Raw genomic sequence first — 17534 nt, forward strand, 5'->3', positions numbered from 1 at the left:
TAGTGGGGGGGTTAGTGGGGGGGGTTTGTGGGGGGGGGGGTAGTGGGGGGGTTAGTGGGGGGGGTTAGTGGGGGGGGTTAGTGGGGGGGGATTAGTGGGGGGGGGTTAGTGGGGGGGTTAGTGGGGGGGGTTAGTGGGAGGGAGTTAGTGGGGGGGTTAGTGGGGGGGGTTAGTGGGGGGGGGTTAGTGAGGGGGGTTAGTGGGGGGGTTAGTGGGGGGGGTTAGTGGGGGGGTTAGTGGGAGGGAGTTAGTGGGGGGGGTTAGTGGGGGGGGGTTAGTGGGGGGGGTTAGTGAGGAGGGGTTAGTGGGGGGGTTAGTGGGGGGGGTTAGTGGGGGGGGGGTTAGTGGGAGGGAGTTAGTGGGGGGGGTTAGTGGGGGGGTTAGTGGGAGGGAGTTAGTGGGGGGGGTTAGTGGGGGGGTTAGTGGGGGGGGTTAGTGAGGGGGGGTTAGTGGGGGGGTTAGTGGGGGGGGTTAGTGGGGGGGGGGGTTAGTGGGAGGGAGTTAGTGGGGGGGGGTTAGTGGGGGGGTTAGTGGGGGGGGTTAGTGAGGGGGGGTTAGTGGGGGGGTTAGTGGGGGGGGGGTTAGTGGGGGGGTTAGTGGGGGGGGGTTAGTGGGGGGGGGGTTAGTGGGGGGGGGTTAGTGGGAGGGAGTTAGTGGGGGGGGGTTAGTGGGGTGGGTTAGTGAGAGGGGGTTAGTGGGGGGGGTTAGTGGGGGGGTTAGTGGGGGGGGGTTAGTGGGGGGGGTTAGTGGGGGGGTTTAGTGGGGGGTGGTGGGAGTTAGTGGGGGGTGAGGGTGGGGGGTTAGTGGGGATGGGTTCTTGGGGGGGGGGGTTAGTGGGGGGATTAGTGGGGGTTAGTGGTGTTGTTGGTGGGGGTGGTGGTGGGTGGTTAGTGGGGGAGTTGTCGGAGGGTGGTGGGGGTGCACGGCACATGACGTCACGCGATGAGTGATATTCTTAGGTTTTGTTCGGTAAAGTCACGTAGGTAAAACATTAAAATTAATAAAAGTAAAATAAAATTAAAATCACGACGTTTCGGAGGCAACACAAGCTTCCGTCTTCAGGTGGAACCGTCACAGCCCGACAGCTGTATCAAGTAAATGAGAGATTACAGGAGCTACCACTCCGTTTATATAATGGTTGAGGGGAAGGGGCAGGGATGGCCCACTCTTTATTATTATGGTAAGGTGCGGTTTGAGACTATGAATAGACTGCATAACAAAGACTGAGCTTTTATTATGGAGAGGTTCGGCCATCTTACGTAGGGGGTTAGATTGCACTGAATGATACAGCAACGTGATTCCAGGTAAAGAATCAGCATCAGTCAACACACGCACACCACCGAAATTTCATTTAACATTTACCCACCCGCGTTTTCACGGTAAATTATTATGCTTCGCAATTGATTTCGGGCGAGGCCACGTTGCCAGGGCAAACCTGTGTCGACAGTTCCTCCCGCCACCCGACGCACCACACCGAATAACAAGTTGCCACGTTCAGAGCAATCCTCGTGATCCTCGCGATCAAATTGTTTTGCGGTAATTGTCCTTCATCTTCCCGCTGAGCTGCAGCGCTTGACGCGCGCCCGTGAATGTGGCTGCCACCTGATGGTGCCCGTTGTAATTGCTGCACAGATTGTAGATGTTGTGGCTCTGCTCTCCAACACGCCGGTGTTGTTGCACTCGTAACGAATCACCACGTTCTGTTTACGCGACAAACCTTATCAATTGGCTGTGTCGGGTGGTGGCGGGTTTAACGACACGTTTATATTTACGCGATCTAAAACAAAAACCCTCTATTATGGCTATTGGTGACTAAAGTCTACGACTTACGTGTCAAGCAGTCAACAAGTCTGGCGACGCTGCTGCTGCTGCTGATGAGACCCAGGGCCAGCAATTGCCCAAACACAGATGCCGCTTGATAATAACCTGTTGGCTCTGCAGACATATGACATGCGTGGAAAGCCAACAGGTAGCCTGCGGACTACAACACGCGTGTGATTGTTGTGTGAAGACACGTGCGAAGATTTGCAGTCTTCGAGGCAAATTTTTATTTTCAATCTTGGCCAATCTCTATGGATGTGCAATGAAGGGCCATTGCCCGAAACGTCGCCTATTGATGTTTGTATATAATGCCGCAGTATTGTTATTGAGGGCAGCGTTGTTTGTTGTTTGTGCACCACTGCCAAAGCAGCAGCAGCACCAATTCGCCCACTGTACATGCTGTACAGTACAGTACTGTATATGCTGTACAGTAACTGTGCATGCTGTACAGTAACTGTGCATGCTGTACAGTAACTGTACAGGGCTCCCCTTGCGTCAAATGACCGCGGCCCCTTCGTGGTTTGTTGACGGGGTCCCCCCGCCCGCCCCCTCGCCCCACGGCCAAGATCCGCGTCAAATTGACACGGACCCGGAGGGACGCGGTGCCGCTCAGCAGCGTGACACTCGCTCACCACTCCTCACCACTCACTCACCATCACTCACCACTCACTCACCATCACTCACCACTCCTCACCATCACTCACCACTCCTCACCACTCACTCACCATCACTCACCACTCACTCACCATCACTCACCATCACTCACCACTCCTCACCATCACTCACTCACCATCACTCACCACTCGCTAACCACTCCTCGCTCTCACCACAACGACACGAGAGAGGAGGGAGCAGAGGAGGGAGCAGAGGAGAACCCCCCCCCCCCGACGCTCACTCACACACTCACCCCTCGCTCACACAACACCAACACGGGAGAGAGGAAACAGAGGAGGACCCCCACCCCGACACTCACAATTCCTCACCATCCCTCACCCCTTCTCGCTCTCACCACCACAACGACAACACCGCGCCATGGAGAGCGACAGAGTCTCTCCCCCGCCTTGGCTGAGTGCCGCGCGGCCGGGTCCCCTGAGCCGCGAGTTGACGCTGAGCGGGCCCCGCGTGACGCTGGGCGCGCTGCTGGCCGCCACGTGCGGCCTCTGGGTCGTGGCCTACGCCACTCACCTCCTGCTGCAGGTGCCGCTCGCGCGTGTCGGGGGGCGCCTCCACACACGGGAGGGTGGTGGGGGTGGGGGGGGAGGCTGAATTATGAATTGGCCGAAAAATCTGAGTATATAGAGGAGCGCAGAGCTTGGGCAATTGTTGCTTGGTTGGAGGTGGTTATGGGCGCTCTACACGGACACACTGGAGGATGAGGAGGGGGAGGGGCTGAATAATTTATTGGCCGGAACGTCTTGATATATAGAGGAGCGCAGAGCTTGGGCAATCGTCCGTAGTGCCGGCTCCTTACCGCTGCTGCTGCTGCGGTCTTCCTGCTTTGTAGTTCTCCCTCTACAAAGAATACATTTACATATTACATTTATATATTGTTTGACGATTCGCTTCCATGCAGCACTAAGACGGTAGCTATCCGAACGGTTAAAGTAATTTTTATTTATTTCGATAGATTGTCTAATTAGTCTTGGCCAGTAGTAGCTGGTTTTGCACTAAACTTCAACATCAAAATCAATTGAGTGTCCTTGTTGGCACGCGTGTACTGCTACTGCTGACAGTTACATTTGAGATAATTTAATATTTCTCTGATATCCTTTTAGTCTCGTGCTAATCCATTCGTCCTGTTTGCCCAACATTAAAGCCTTAAGAGAATTGAGAGCAAATAAAGATATCCAAATTCTTGCTGCTAAGGGCGATCGACTGTTGTGATGCCCCATGAGGACTATGATAATTATCAAAGATTTACTCGATGAAGGTACCGACCTTAAAATTTAACGAGACCCAACCAGCACCTTGGAAAGTAAAACAACGGCAATCATTGCCAAGTCATCAATTCCCAAGGAAGAGCAATACCTGATCAAACCAAGGGCATCAAAACCACCGAGACTTTATGGGCTACCAAAAAAAAAATCACAATCCTGATGTCCCATTAAGACCCATAGTACAATAGGTTCTGCCACGTACAAATTAGCACAATACGTAACGAAACAAATACAGCCCTACATCGGTAGGACCTCTTCGTTCATCAAAAACTCTGAACATCTCGTAAATATAATGAAAGATATTGAGCTTAATCCTAATGATATTCTCGTAAGTTTTGATGTGACCTATCTGTTCACGAGGGTTCCGGTCAACGAGTCAATTAAATTTCTCGACACTCTGGTAACGAACAAAGGTTTATCCAAAGATATCCCAAGACGAGCTGAACACTGTCTAAAGAACACCTACTTCTTGTGGCAAGGTGACTTCTATAATCAAAAGGAAGAAGCAGCAATGGGCTCTCCTTAGTCTCCTGTGATAGCGAACTTGTACATGGAAGATTTTGAAACAAAAGCAATAGCTTCAAGCCCACCAAAACCATCTGCTTGGTGTTGATATGTGGATGACACATTGGTGGTCTGGCCACACGGCAAAGATACACTGAACGCATTTCTAAATTATCTCAACTCGCAAAACCCATCCATCCAGTTCACCATGGAAGTGGAAGCTGACAGAACTCTACCATTTCTGGATATTCTGCTCGGACGGGATATAAATGGTAATATAACACACAGTGTTTACCGAAAAAAAACACATACTGATGCCTATCTGAATGCAGTCACACCTTCACCCTGCACAGAAATCTGCTCTTATCAAGACGCCCAGTCATCGAGCTAAGAAAGTGTCAGATGGTGACAGTCTGAGAAGTGAAATTCAACATGTTAAAGAAGTGCTGCAAATGAATGGTTACAATGATGCACAAATCAACAGGGCATTGAATACTCTTTGTTTTTTTCGGTAAAGTCACGTAGGTAAAAAATAAAATAAATTAAAACAACTAAATTAAATCACGACATTTCGGGCGCAATACAAGCGTCCTTGAATACCAAAACCAAATAAAACAAGAGCATTGAAACTGCCCAAGTAATTAAAACTTTCAAAATACCGTACATTGCGGGAGTAACTGATAAACTTGCCAGATGTTTGGAAAAACAAAACATCCGAGTCAGATTTGGCACGGTACATGAAATACAGAATTTAATATCTGGTACAAAAGATGTATTACCGAAGCTATCAACAGAAGGTGTGTACAGGATTAACTGCACGTATGGTAAATGTTACGTTGGGCAAACAGGACGAATGATCAGCACGAGACTAAAAGAACATCAGAGAAATATTAAATTATCCCAAATACAACTGTCAGCAGTAGCAGAAGAAGCGTGCCAACAAGGACTTTCAATTGATTTTGATGTTGAAGTTTTGTGCAAAACTAGCTACTACTGGCCAAGACTAATTAGAGAATCTATCGAAATTGAAAGAAATCAAAATAACTGTTACCGTTCGGATAGCTACCGCCTTAGTGCTGCGTGGAAGCGAATAATCAAATAATAAATTATTTAAATGCATGTCTAGAAAGGGCAGCGTCCTTCAATAGGGATTACCGTTGGTAGGGCTATTTTAATAAACACAATAGACAGGAAGGACAAGTTCAAAGGGCTCGCATAATGCACATACATAATGTACTTTGCCCGAGTAATCCTGCCTCCACCCATCATTGTGCAAGAGCGCAGAAGGATGGTCAACACATCTAGGCCTCTATAAGGAACGAAACAGGTGGACTTCTCCACAAATCTGGCTGTCGCCTGATGAAGCTATTTGTAATTACTGGCGAAACGTCGTACTCAGTTTGTAAATGTTGTGGCTTGGCTCTCCAACACACCAGTGTGCTGTACTAGTGACGAACTGGCCACGTTCTGTTTACGTGACAACCCTTACTAGTTGGCTGTGTCGGGTGGTGGCGGGATTAAACGACACATTTATATATTCACGCGATCTAACCCAAAAACCTCTTATGGATGATATTGGTCGCGAAAGCCGACGTGTTAAACGTTCCCAACTCATCTTGCTCATGGCAAACGTGTCCCCGCTGTAGACAATAGCGCACTGCAGTCTTTATTGCGAAACATAACAGTCTCAGAGGTGAGATTAAGTCGAATGAAGAGCAGAACTAAATGTAATGTGATGCTTTGTGTCATCATTGATGACCGTCCTGAGACCATTAACTCGCTACACTTGAGAACCAGTTTAATGATGGTCAGCTGAAACCCAAATTGTAACCCAGGATGTCAGTGGTGCCAGCTCAGCCTCTGATGCACCCAGTAACCTTGATTACAGAGCAATATTAATAATGTTCATTACCCTGCAGGGCCTCAATTACGACATTCATAATTGTTAACCACGAGCTATCCACCGCTGGACGAAAGCACGATCCATCTGCACGTGAACCGATTTAATCGCTCCATCTCTGCTGCGGCTCTCCGGCTGGCATTCCGTCACCAGTCTCATAGGGTTGTGCGTGACATATTACGCCGTGGTGTGTGTGTGTGTGTGAGCTTACGTTGTCGCGCGACGGTGTATTTTTGTTTTTCAGAGCACCGCGGTGCTCACCGTCTTCATCCTGGTGTTCATGGTGTCGCTCATGTTCTACCTGCACATGGTGAAGGTGGAGCACGAGTGCGTGCTCCTCATCGCGGCCACGGGCGTGCAGCTCACGCGCCACTATGCATCGGGGCGCCAGCAAGCCACCTTCATTGAGATGGCGCGCGTCAAGGACATCGTCATCAACGAGGTCATCCATGCGGTCAGTTGCGGGCGTGGGCATCACGCCCGCACGCGTAGTGCCCCGCATGCGTACGTGTGCCCCAGTGGTGGCGCGTCGGCCGCTTTGTTGCAGAGGTTGGCACGTCCGGCAAGCCACCCAGGTTAATACTGCGGTGCATGTGTCCTGTAAAATGCCACAAGCCATCGGCTTTAGAGCGAATGTTAAAGATCCTATGACTTGGTCCGAAGAAAGAGTAGGTCATCGCATGTCGGCATTGCGGTCTGAATTTTTTAAATACAAAAAAATGACGAGGCAGATCTCTTGTGAAACGGATCACTCATTGTCCCTGCTGTGCAATTGTCTCGAGACTTAGTGAGGCTTTCCTGGATCAACAAAGGATATTGCTTTATTACTAACTAGTTTATGCATGCTTCCTTTACAAGGCTGTTACGAAACGTACATCCCTATCTATGCTTTGTGTACGCTCTGGCTTTAAATTGGTAACCAGTTGAATTTGCCGTTTTGTTTTGTAGCAGCAAGTGCTGTACCACATGAGTATCCTGCTGAAGGATCCCGCTTCCCCTGAGCGGATCTCCGGCATCATCCCAGTGTTTGCGGTGAGACCACAGCCCACCGCACATGAGCACCATCCGGCAGCGTGCAGGTGAACCGTGCACAGCTGCGGTGTTCAATATTCACAGCACCCTCTTTGACTGGCTTCTTCAACTGGTAATCCACAGGCCAAATTTTTCCTAGGGTCCACCAAGTTCTGTCAAGCCGAGATATATATTGTGTACATATATTTTAACATAGTTGCTGAGCACATGCCCAAAGGTGTAAAGCATCAAGCGTCTAGCAACAAACTGCAATGTCGAAGTTGTAACAGGTGAAGAGTTAACGGGTGGTGCGGTCTCCGTCCATCCCTTTCGTGGTGTCGCCCTATCATCGGACGTCCCCAGTAATGGTGCAGCGTGGGTGCGGTACATTCGCCGAGACGCCGGCTCGGAACCTACAGCACCGCAGACATTCTCGCCCGAGGACACTCGTCCAGATGGATGCAATGGTGCTGGGTGGACCTCTGTAGCGGCCGTAGTTTTGAATGGGACATGAACCAACACATTTGTCAGGCTACAGGGGCATCCCTATTGTGGGGGGGGGGGGGTGAGGGTTGAGTGAACTTGCACTTGTGGGCGAACTGGTGAGCCAAAGAGCTCACAAGCTCAATGTTTAGTCGTCTCACAATCAGGAGGTCACAAGTTCACAGTCCGGTTAGGGATCAACTCAGGCCATCTTTCCTTCGGGATCGATGAAGAGTCTATGAAATTTACACCATTGGAACCTCATTTGCCAGTAAAAAATATGATAATTGTTTTTTTTTACCCTTCCATCTGGCAACAAAACTGACACCTTTTTTTACAAGGAGTCATGTTTGCATAGACCACAATACCTGCAGACATAATGAAAACAAAAAACATAACTCTGATAATGTGCACTGTCCTTGAAGTTGATTGGTCCACACCCGAGATAGCTTTCCTTAGAGCCTAGCCTCACATGGGTTGGACCAGATGACGCCAAAAGGCGCACAACTCAAAAGACAATGCACCATCAGAGTATGAGAGCTCGGGGTAAGCATTTACACCATTGGAACCTCATTTGCTAGTAAAAAATATGATAATTGTTTTTTTTTACCCTTCCATCTGGCAACAAAACTGACACCTTTTTTTACAAGGAGTTACATTTGCATAGACCACAATACCTGCAGACATAATGCATTATGTCTGCAGGTATTGTGGTCTATGCAAACATGATTGCCACAAGGGATCGGACCGCCACATCTCCGCAGGAGTCATCCTCTCGGGTGTGTATCTCCCTGGGCTGCCGTTCCATCGCGAGTCTCGTCCATCAGCCACCATCGTTTCCATCGATGTGTCCCCAGCACGTGGAGCGAAATGTCGGACATTAAAACGATCAACACGCGGTTCAACCTGAAAAGACAATCGGAGAGCTGAACAGCAGCAGGACAACCGCAAGATGCCACTGTTAGAACCACTCGGTGGTTGTTCGCTGTAGAGACTGGACCCTGCAGTAGGAACGTGGAATTTCTACCAAACTTTCAAAGGCCCTAAAAGAGGCCGAGTGCTAACCCCATTGCTCGTCTCAGCAGAGCGTCGCCAACGATTTCTCGTGTGCTGACATTACCTGTGTTCCTGTTCCACGCAGAAGTTTAAACCACGACTCGACTGCCTGGTGGAAGTCTATCGGACCTGCCAGGAAGTGCTGCAGATGTCGGCGTCTGACAGTGCGGTGTTCAGCGGCGGTGGTGTTGGTGGCGCCGCTGGGATCAGAGACTGATGCAAAACACTACATTCACCGCACCACCAGCAGCAGAAGCTGGCTTGTCCCACGTGCTGTATTCACACACAGATCTCATTTCCAGGCACAACATGGCCAGGTTACTTAAATGCAGCCAAATGTATATTTTGACAACTACATCATAGACTATTACCATCATCAGCCATGTTCTATTCACTTCCGGATGAAGGCTCCCCCCCCCCCCATGCCTTCACCATTACTCGTGGTCCTGCGATGCCACAATGGATCCGATTGCTCCATCTCCACGGTGGTCGTACCCTTTAGTGTTCTCCCATTTGCCTGCCATTCCATCGGCTTTGCCCATCAGCCATCCTCTTCCCTTTCCAGAGACGTTCTCTTCACCAACACCTTCAAACAAGCACGATGCCTCGGGATTCACATTGCTCCCAGGTACACGTTGCTCCTCCTGTCAGCCGGCGTTACGTGCCTAATTAGCTCATGCAGCTAATTTAGACACGTAACGATTCCTCAATTCCTACTCGCACGAAGGTCGCATCGCATTGTGCCAAGCCTCAAATTGTTTTCAGTTTTATGCGCGTAACCACCCTGCAGCCGTGAGAGCCGCGGCGTTCACAGCAATCACCCAATCATGGATGCGAATCACGACGGAATCGCAACGCCTGCATCATGTTGCGCGGGGGTGAGGCATCGCCGCGTTGCATACTTTGAAACGGGGATTCTGTTTTATGAAGTTGCATTCATTTGTGCTTCGTGTGAATTGTGCCAAGCGTATTTTTCACAGAGATATTTGAAGCGGCACTTTTTCCAGTCTGTTGTTGACGATAGCATGCGAGTAAAAATTATGACATTATTTCCGTAATAATAAATTAATCGTTTTATGAACCACAGTTCTCTCCGTATACATATTACCGATAAATAAATAGTTGTAAAAGAAAATAGTCGCGTAAGTGTTTTCTATTGATGAACAGTCGTCTTGATTTGCGTGATATGACGACGGGCCTCAATAGAGCCCAATGTGTATAGTGTCGTGTCGAGTAGTGCTTTCGTAGAGCCCAATGTGTTCGCTCACTGACCATTCCCCTGTTAATGACAGGTTATAGGTGCAGTCAATATTATTGCAGTTGTAGTGACATCGGGGATGTCACTGTATGGTGCCGGCCCCGAAGGACCGTGGCGTGCGATGCACCGTCATCGCGTACACCCCGTAGGCGGGTGTAGTACCAGCCCTGGCGGGGCTTGGTAAGTGCTGGAATAGCGCGGGTAATGCGGGCTCCCACAGAGGGGAGCGGGAGAGTGTCAGCCCGGGGACAGGTTTGCCCCGGGCCATGGCACTCTGGTTGACCCCGCAGACACGTGATCCGGAGTGTCCACAGAGAGGCCCCCAGGTGGGAGGACGAGGGGGTGATCACGTGTCCGGGGAGAGCTCTCGAGAGAGATGGAGGGGGAGCTGGAAGGCTCCAGAAGGGGGCGGGGCCAGGGGCGGAGCGGCCCCGACCCGTGGGGGGATATAAGGCTGGTCCCTGAGAGGGACCGGGGTCACTGCATTCTACAAGCTGAAGCTCCACGCCCACCAGCTGAAGCTCCACGTCCACCAGCTGTAGCTCCACCTCCACCAGCTGTAGCTCCACCTCCACCAGCTGTAGCTCCACGCCCACCAGCTGAAGCTCCACGTCACCAGCTGAAGCTCCACGTCCACCAGCTGTAGCTCCACCTCCACCAGCTGTAGCTCCACCTCCACCAGCTGTAGCTCCACGTCACCAGCTAAAGCTCCACGTCCACCAGCTGTAGCTCCACGTCCACCAGCCGGAGCTCTACGTCTCAAGCTGAAGCTCCACGTCCACCAGCTGTAGCTCCACCTCCACCAGCTGTAGCTCCACGTCCACCAGCTGGAGCTCCACCTCCACCAGCTGGAGCTCTACGTCCACCAGCTGGAGCTCCACGTCCACCAGCTGTAGCTCCACGTCCACCAGCCGGAGCTCTTCGTCTCAAGCTGAAGCTCCACGTCCACCAGCTGTAGCTCCACCTCCACCAGCTGTAGTTCCACGTCCACTAGCTGGAGCTCCACGTCCACCAGCTGGAGCTCCACCTCCACCAGCTGGAGCTCCACGCCCACCAGCTGGAGCTCCACGTCTCAAGCTGGAAGCTCTACGTCCTAGGAGGCAACCACATGGTCGCGGACCCGAGTGAGGGCCCGACCCTTCGTAGCAGTAACTCTGTATAGAGTAGTTCGCTGGGTGGTCACCACCCTAGGCTGTATCTGGTGAAGGGGCAGTTGCCGCTTTGTGTTACGTGTTACAAATAAATGTGTTGCATCTAAAAGGAGCGTCACTACACATTGATTAACCATGTTTCTTTAAATATAGTGTTTATAATGTTGTTAGTATCTTTATGTTTAAATATTACAAAGTACGTTTTTTGGGTGAAAAAAGGTAACTTCTGATGAAATCAGAATGAATGAAGCCTTTAACGTGCACTTCCTATACTCTCTTAACCAAATCCCTTTACGACTGGTTTCATGGAACCAATTACCGTAGTTAAGAGGGGTTCGCCTGCGTTCCTTTACTTTTAAGGCCACAGTGTTATTGATGAACGTGAGGTTTTGTTGTAAATTGTGTATTTGCACCACTGCATCACCAACTTATAGACAACGTATATGGGTGTACCAAAGTTTACATCCTTGAAAATGCCATGAAAGTCACTGTGGGGGCCGTTGGCCCCCGGGGTCCCTCCCGCCTGCATCCCCTATTCCGTTTACGTTACCCCACCTCCCTATTACCCGCTACGGTTTCGCCGGCATTCGAACGCGACGCCCCTACTGTTACAGCCTCGCGCCGCGCTCCCACGCTGCGAGCATACGTGCGCACATCATCATCAATCAAACGCCGTGCTCGCAGTATAGCCCTGTGCGGCACGTTACCAATGCGCATCCGTATCCGACACGTAACGAACGTATGCCCACACACACAGCTCCACACGCGATACCCACCCTTGCGCCGCTCTGCGCCGCGCTGGCCGCTCACGTTATGATCGCGCACCTGGGGTACGCCGATTACGCACGCCGAGAGCTTACGCATACACAGTACCACACGCGTTCACACTTATAACACGAGATCACACGAGGCCACGATCAGCTATTAATGATTTATTATCCGCTACCTGGAACTAGATGTTAAATCAGTGAGTCGACGAGGCTGGCCTACGCTGATACCTCTATACCTATTCCCGATTTATCTGCTATGATTCTAATTCACCTTCTTACTCACTGTTAAGTGTCCACGGCAGTCCGCTGATCCTTGTGCTAACCGCGTGCCTCGGTGCGTCGCACGGACGTCCGGGTCGCTGGCTGGAACTGCGTCTGGTCGCCTGGCGCTGGAGTAAGAGAGCGATTTCCCCTCTGCGCCCCTCTATTTATCCTCCCTACCTCAAAGGGGATGCTGCGCTGAACAATGGGCTCGCGCACCTCGAGTGCGCGCACGGCGGTTCCGGGCGCTTTTGATATGCTAATCAGTGAGCGGCGTTGGCGGCGTACATCCTAATTAATCCCTTACCCTCCCTAACAATGGGGCCTGCGCGCTCAAGCGTAATTATCCCAACCCTCCATGACTATAAGCAACAGCTCCTGCGGTCCCGCTATTCATGCTGTCCCGTCCCTCCCCTGCTTGCCCCGTCGACCCGTGGGGGTGTGTGTGGGGGGAAATGCGCCTCAACCGCGGTGGCCGAATGCCCCATGCCGCGACCACACCATATTAAGGCTGGTCGCAGCGCCGCGGCGCAACGTAGCACGGGGGAGGTCATCCAATTCCCTGATCGCCGGAAACCGTGAGAGTTAACCCCGATAAGGGTTTCTCGGATAAAAACCGGTCGGCCAGGTGACCTCCCCTCGGAGCTCTATGGGGGGGGGAAGGGGGGGGGAAATGCGTGCGGGTGTGTTCGTGTGAGGTGAGGTGAGGGGGACGCGGGGTTGGCTCCGTTGCTTGGTGGTGGCGAGGTCGGGGATTTGGGCGCCTGCCGAACGGCTTCGTGGCGGCGGCATGACATAGCCCCCCGAGGTGCTGGTCCCCGTCCCGGGTTGACTGGAGCACCTCGCTTGGGCCGCGCCCACGAGAAAACGTTGCGGGGTCCGGGGGATCCGTCCGGACCTTGTGGCTGGTCTCGGGGCGGGTGGCGCCGTCCTCTGTAGCTCCTGCGGCGGCCTCCTCCTCCACTCCAGCGGCTCTCCCTGTCCCTCGGTACCTGTGGGCTGGGGCACAAACTCAGCAGCGGAAGGGTTTAGGAGCCGTCGTCCGCGCCGCCCCCTGGCGGGGTCGGGGCGTCTCGGGGGCCCGGCGGGGCCCATGTAGGGTGCGAGGCCCCCCAACACGAGGGGTGTGGGTACTCCAGGATTTCGGGGCCTTCGGGTGACGGGGTTCTCTCTCGCTTTCCACGGTTTTAAGCGGCGGACGTTGACCACCGTCTCTCGATCCCTCTCCCCGCCATAAATTAGTACCGTCCAGGGGGAGATCTGTCGCACCACGGTCCAGGGTCCCCGCCAGTAGGTCGTCAGTTTCCCCACCTGCCCGGCCCCGACGCGAGGGGTGTGTAGCCACACCTTAGCGCCTGTCAGGAATAAGGGGGGTTCCATGCGGGGTCGGGTGCCCTGTTCCTGCCGCCGATGCGCGGCTTCCCCTTGCGGGTATGCTCGGCCTCGGGCTTCTCGCAGGGTCTCCAACAGGTGTTCCACGGGGCGGCTTCCCTCCTCCGGCTGGGGGGGAGGGACGCCGAATAGCAGATTGCGGGTAAACGAGACTCGCGGCCGAACATCATTAAAAACGGGGTTTGTCCCGTCGACGTGTGTACGGTGGTGGCGTAGGCGAAAAGGGCGTAGGGGAGGTGTTCATCCCAATCCCGTTGATTTGCGGCCGCCATACGTTTGAGTTTCCCCGCTAAGGTCTGATTCATGCGCTCCACCATACCGTTCGCCTGGGGGTGGTACGCTGTGGTTCGGTCCTTCTGGATTCCGAACTCTCGGCACAGTGCCTGGAACAACTCGGCCTCGAACTCGCTACCCTGGTCGGTGAGGACTCGTTCTGGGATCCCGTGCTTAAGTACGTAGTGTTCCACAAATGCCCGGGCCACCACCAAGGCCGTTTTATCAGGGATGGCCACTGCCACGGGGTAGCGGGTGAAATACTCTACTGCGACTAGGATATATCGGTTGCCTCGATGGGATCGCGGGAATGGCCCCTGTAGGTCGATCCCGACCAGCTGATTCGTGCGGCTGATGCGGAACGGCCTTAGGGGTACCTGGTATCGTGCCGGTTTCGGCCCGCACTGCTGACAGGCGCAGCAGCCCTGTACCCAGGCCGCCTCGTCTTGTGCCAATTTGGGCCAGAGATACTGGCGACGCAGGGTCTCTCGAGTACGTCGTTCCCCATCGTGGCCCCCGAGTGGGTGGTCATGCACCAGCCGTAGCAGCTGGGGTCGCATCTGGGCAGGAACACAGATGCACCCCGGCTGGCCGGCCTCGGTTAACTCCCGTACCACTCCGTTCTGCACACACAACCGGGCATACAAACCGCTCCAGGGTCCTGGTAGGGCGCTCTTTTCTTCCCGCAGTGCCGCCTCCACTGCCGCCAGATCCGGATCTCGCTGCTGGGTCTGTCTCAGCTGCTCGTCGTTTAGGCCCGGGAAGGCGCAGCCGACGTCCTCCTGGATCCGTCCGATCGGGTCCCGAGCCGCGGGTCCCGCGCTTGCCGGGCGGTCGACAGGATCCTCAGTGCCACCTGTGAGGGTCTCTGTGGCGCACACTGCACTCTCTCTCGCTGGGGGGGGGTCAGTGGCCGCGGCCTCTCGGGGGTCCGTTGCCTGCCGGCAGCGTCCCCCCGTGAAACACGGGCAGGCCTCCTCCGCCCTCGTCTCGGCGTACACCGTGGGTCGCCTCGACAAGGCATCCGCGTTTGCATGCGTCCGGCCAGCCCGATACTCGATTTGCAGGTTGTATTCCTGCAACTGCGCCAACCACCGGGCCATCTGTCCCCGCGGCTCCTTGAATGTAAGAAGAAACTGCAGAGCATAATGGTCAGTGCGTACGCGACATCTCCTGCCGTACAAATACGGCCGGAACTGTTTGCATGCGAAAATCACGGCGTACAACTCTTGGCGGGTCACGCAATAGTTCAGCTCGGCCCCACTCAAGGTCCGGCTGGCGTACGCGATGACTCGTTCCGTCTCATCCTGTACCTGTGACAACACCGCGCCCAGCCCGCTGCTGCAGGCGTCGGTGTCCAAAATAAAATCGGTGGTAAAATCGGGGAAAGCGAGGGTGGGGGCGTGGGTGAGGTGATCTTTGAGAGTGGTGAAGGCCGTCTGGCAGGCCCCCGTCCACTGGTAGGGGTGCTTAGGGGAGGTGAGTTGGGTGAGAGGGCGTGCAATCTCGCTGAATCCCTTTACAAATCGACGATAATAGGTGGCGAGCCCCAAAAATGATCTGATCTCCGTCAGATTCCTTGGCCGTGGCCACTCCACTACGGCGCGTACCTTCTCCGGATCGGTGTGCACGCCTGCCTCGCTGACGCGATGCCCGAGGTACCCCACCTCGCGTTGTGCGATGTAACACTTACGTGGCTTGAGTTTGAGATGAGCCGCTCGCAGTCGCTGGAACACCTCTCGAAGCCTGGACCAATGCTCAGACAAAGATCTACTGAACACTATCACATCGTCCAAGTAAATCAGGCACTGTTCCCATTGCAAGCCCCGCATCACCAACTCCATCAGCCGCTGGAACGTCGCAGGCGCATTGGTGAGTCCGAACGGGAGTACTCGAAACTCGAATAGCCCCATCGGGGTGGTGAATGCGGTTTTCGGCCGATCCTCCTCCGCCATTTCCACCTGCCAGTACCCGGACGCGAGATCGAGGGTGGAAAAATATTGCGCTCCGGCGAGGCTGTCGAAGGTGTCGTCGATGCGGGGTATGGGGAAGGCATCGCCGAGTGTGACTGCATTTAGTTTACGGTAATCGACGCAGAACCGGGTTGACCCATCCTTTTTCGTTACTAGTACCACCGGGGCTGACCAGGGGCTCGCCGAGGGCTGAATTATGTTATCGCGAAGCATGTCCCCAACCGCCTCTTTGATCTGGGTGCGTTCGGGTGCGCCCACTCGGTACGCAGGGAGTTTGATGGGTCGGGCTGCACCGGTGTCAATTTGGTGCTTAACAAGGTCGGTCCGACCCACGTCCGAGTCGTGTTCGCTGAACACGTCGGCATACTCCCGCAGTAACTCGCGCAGCCGATCGGCCTCTCCCTTAGGTAAGTCCGCCCATGGTACATGTAACGCGTCGAGCAGGGGAACGACCTCGGCTCGGGGAGTCGGGCCGACTCGCCAGGCCAGGTCCTGCTCACCCTCAGGACGACCGGGGTCCTCAGCCCAGAGTGCGAACACCGAGTCGTTAGAGTGGCGTGCGTGCAGGGGGTGTACTGTGGCTATCGGGGTGCGCCGTCGCAGTATCGCTGGGGTATTGTGGGGGTTAAACATCCGCATAAACAATCGGTCCCCATCTGCGTTTACCAACGTGGCGGATCCCACAACCCCATACCGTTTTGCCAACTCCGGGTGAGGAGTTAGCATTACCTCCCCTGATGGTCGGAGCGCGGGGTCGGTGGGGGATGTTGCCACCGGCACCAGCATCTCGGTGAGCGGGCCGATGGTGACTGCCGTCGCCAGGATAGCGGCCACAGGTGCAAAGCGGCGGCGCGTTGGTTCTCGTCCCAGGAACGGTATCTGCTCGCCGTTGCTCTCCATGGTGGCGCATCGCTGGCGGGGTTGCACGTTGAGTCCCAACCGTTCTAGGAGGTCGGTGCCTGCGATACACTCGTGACACAACGCACTCGACACGTAGAACTCCTGCGTGCACACCTGGCTGCCTATGCGGACCTCTAGGGTGGCTCTCCCCAGCAGCCCCATTCCGGCTCCGCTCGCAGTGTGCAGCGCGCGGTCCGGGGCCTGCAGGTGACGCACGTCGACCCCGATCGCGCTGCAGTGCGCTGCGCTCACGAGCGAGGCCACCGCCCCCGTGTCCAGCAGGATTCGGGTACGCACTCCGTTTACCTCCCCTTCCACCAGCGACGTGGCCCCCGTGATCCCCGCCAACAGCTCCCGTAGCCAGTCGCCAGGAGTCACCGTTTCTGTGGGCGTTGTTGCTGGAACCTGTGTGGAGATCACTCGCTCGATATTATTCTCACAGCTTGTTTGTGTCGGGGCTACGTCGATTTCACCCCCCCGGTGGTCCCCTCTCTAAGGGGGCCTTAGTGTTTGACCTTAGCTCTTGTCTAGCTCGGGCGACCTGAGGACAGTCCCTCCTGAGATGCCCTCGCCGATCGCACACATAACACGCCCGGGGAGGGGTGGCAGCTCCGTAGTGGGCTCTCTGCCCACTCCCTCCTCCCCCAGTGCGCTGCTGCTCATATTCTGCTTCTAGAAGCGCTACTCTCCCAGTTAATCCTCCTACCTCGGCCTGGACCGTCTCTACCATTGTCTCCAGCGCAGTCATGTGTGCCCGTACTTGGGTTACCTTGTTGTCTACTTGGGTTACCCTGTCACCTACCTGGGTTACCCTGTCGCCTACCTGGGTTACCTTGTTGTCTAT

The 17534-nt window shown here is 54.2% G+C and overlaps 1 protein-coding gene across 3 annotated transcripts; it reads left to right on the top strand.

Annotated features, from left to right (window-relative positions):
* The first annotated feature begins 2395 nt into the window (after nt 1-2395).
* PIGH (phosphatidylinositol glycan anchor biosynthesis class H) lies at nt 2396-9847 on the top strand. 3 transcript variants are annotated; one of them, XM_061551236.1, is made up of 4 exons: nt 2396-3018; nt 6407-6616; nt 7114-7194; nt 8798-9847. In XM_061551236.1, the coding sequence occupies exons 1-4, from the start codon at nt 2854-2856 to the stop codon at nt 8927-8929; spliced, it is 588 nt and encodes a 195-aa protein (XP_061407220.1). In that variant the 5' UTR covers nt 2396-2853; the 3' UTR covers nt 8930-9847. The 3 variants fall into 3 exon arrangements, with proteins under 3 accessions (XP_061407220.1, XP_061407221.1, XP_061407219.1); XM_061551235.1 differs by having other exon boundaries at nt 2397-3018; nt 7111-7194; XM_061551237.1 differs by lacking the exon at nt 7114-7194.
* Nucleotides 9848-17534: the final 7687 nt, after the last annotated feature.

This window comes from Lethenteron reissneri, chromosome 14 (assembly GCF_015708825.2).
Source record: "Lethenteron reissneri isolate LAM-NWPU_2019-01 chromosome 14, ASM1570882v1, whole genome shotgun sequence".
NCBI classification, from domain to species: Eukaryota; Metazoa; Chordata; class Hyperoartia; order Petromyzontiformes; family Petromyzontidae; genus Lethenteron; species Lethenteron reissneri.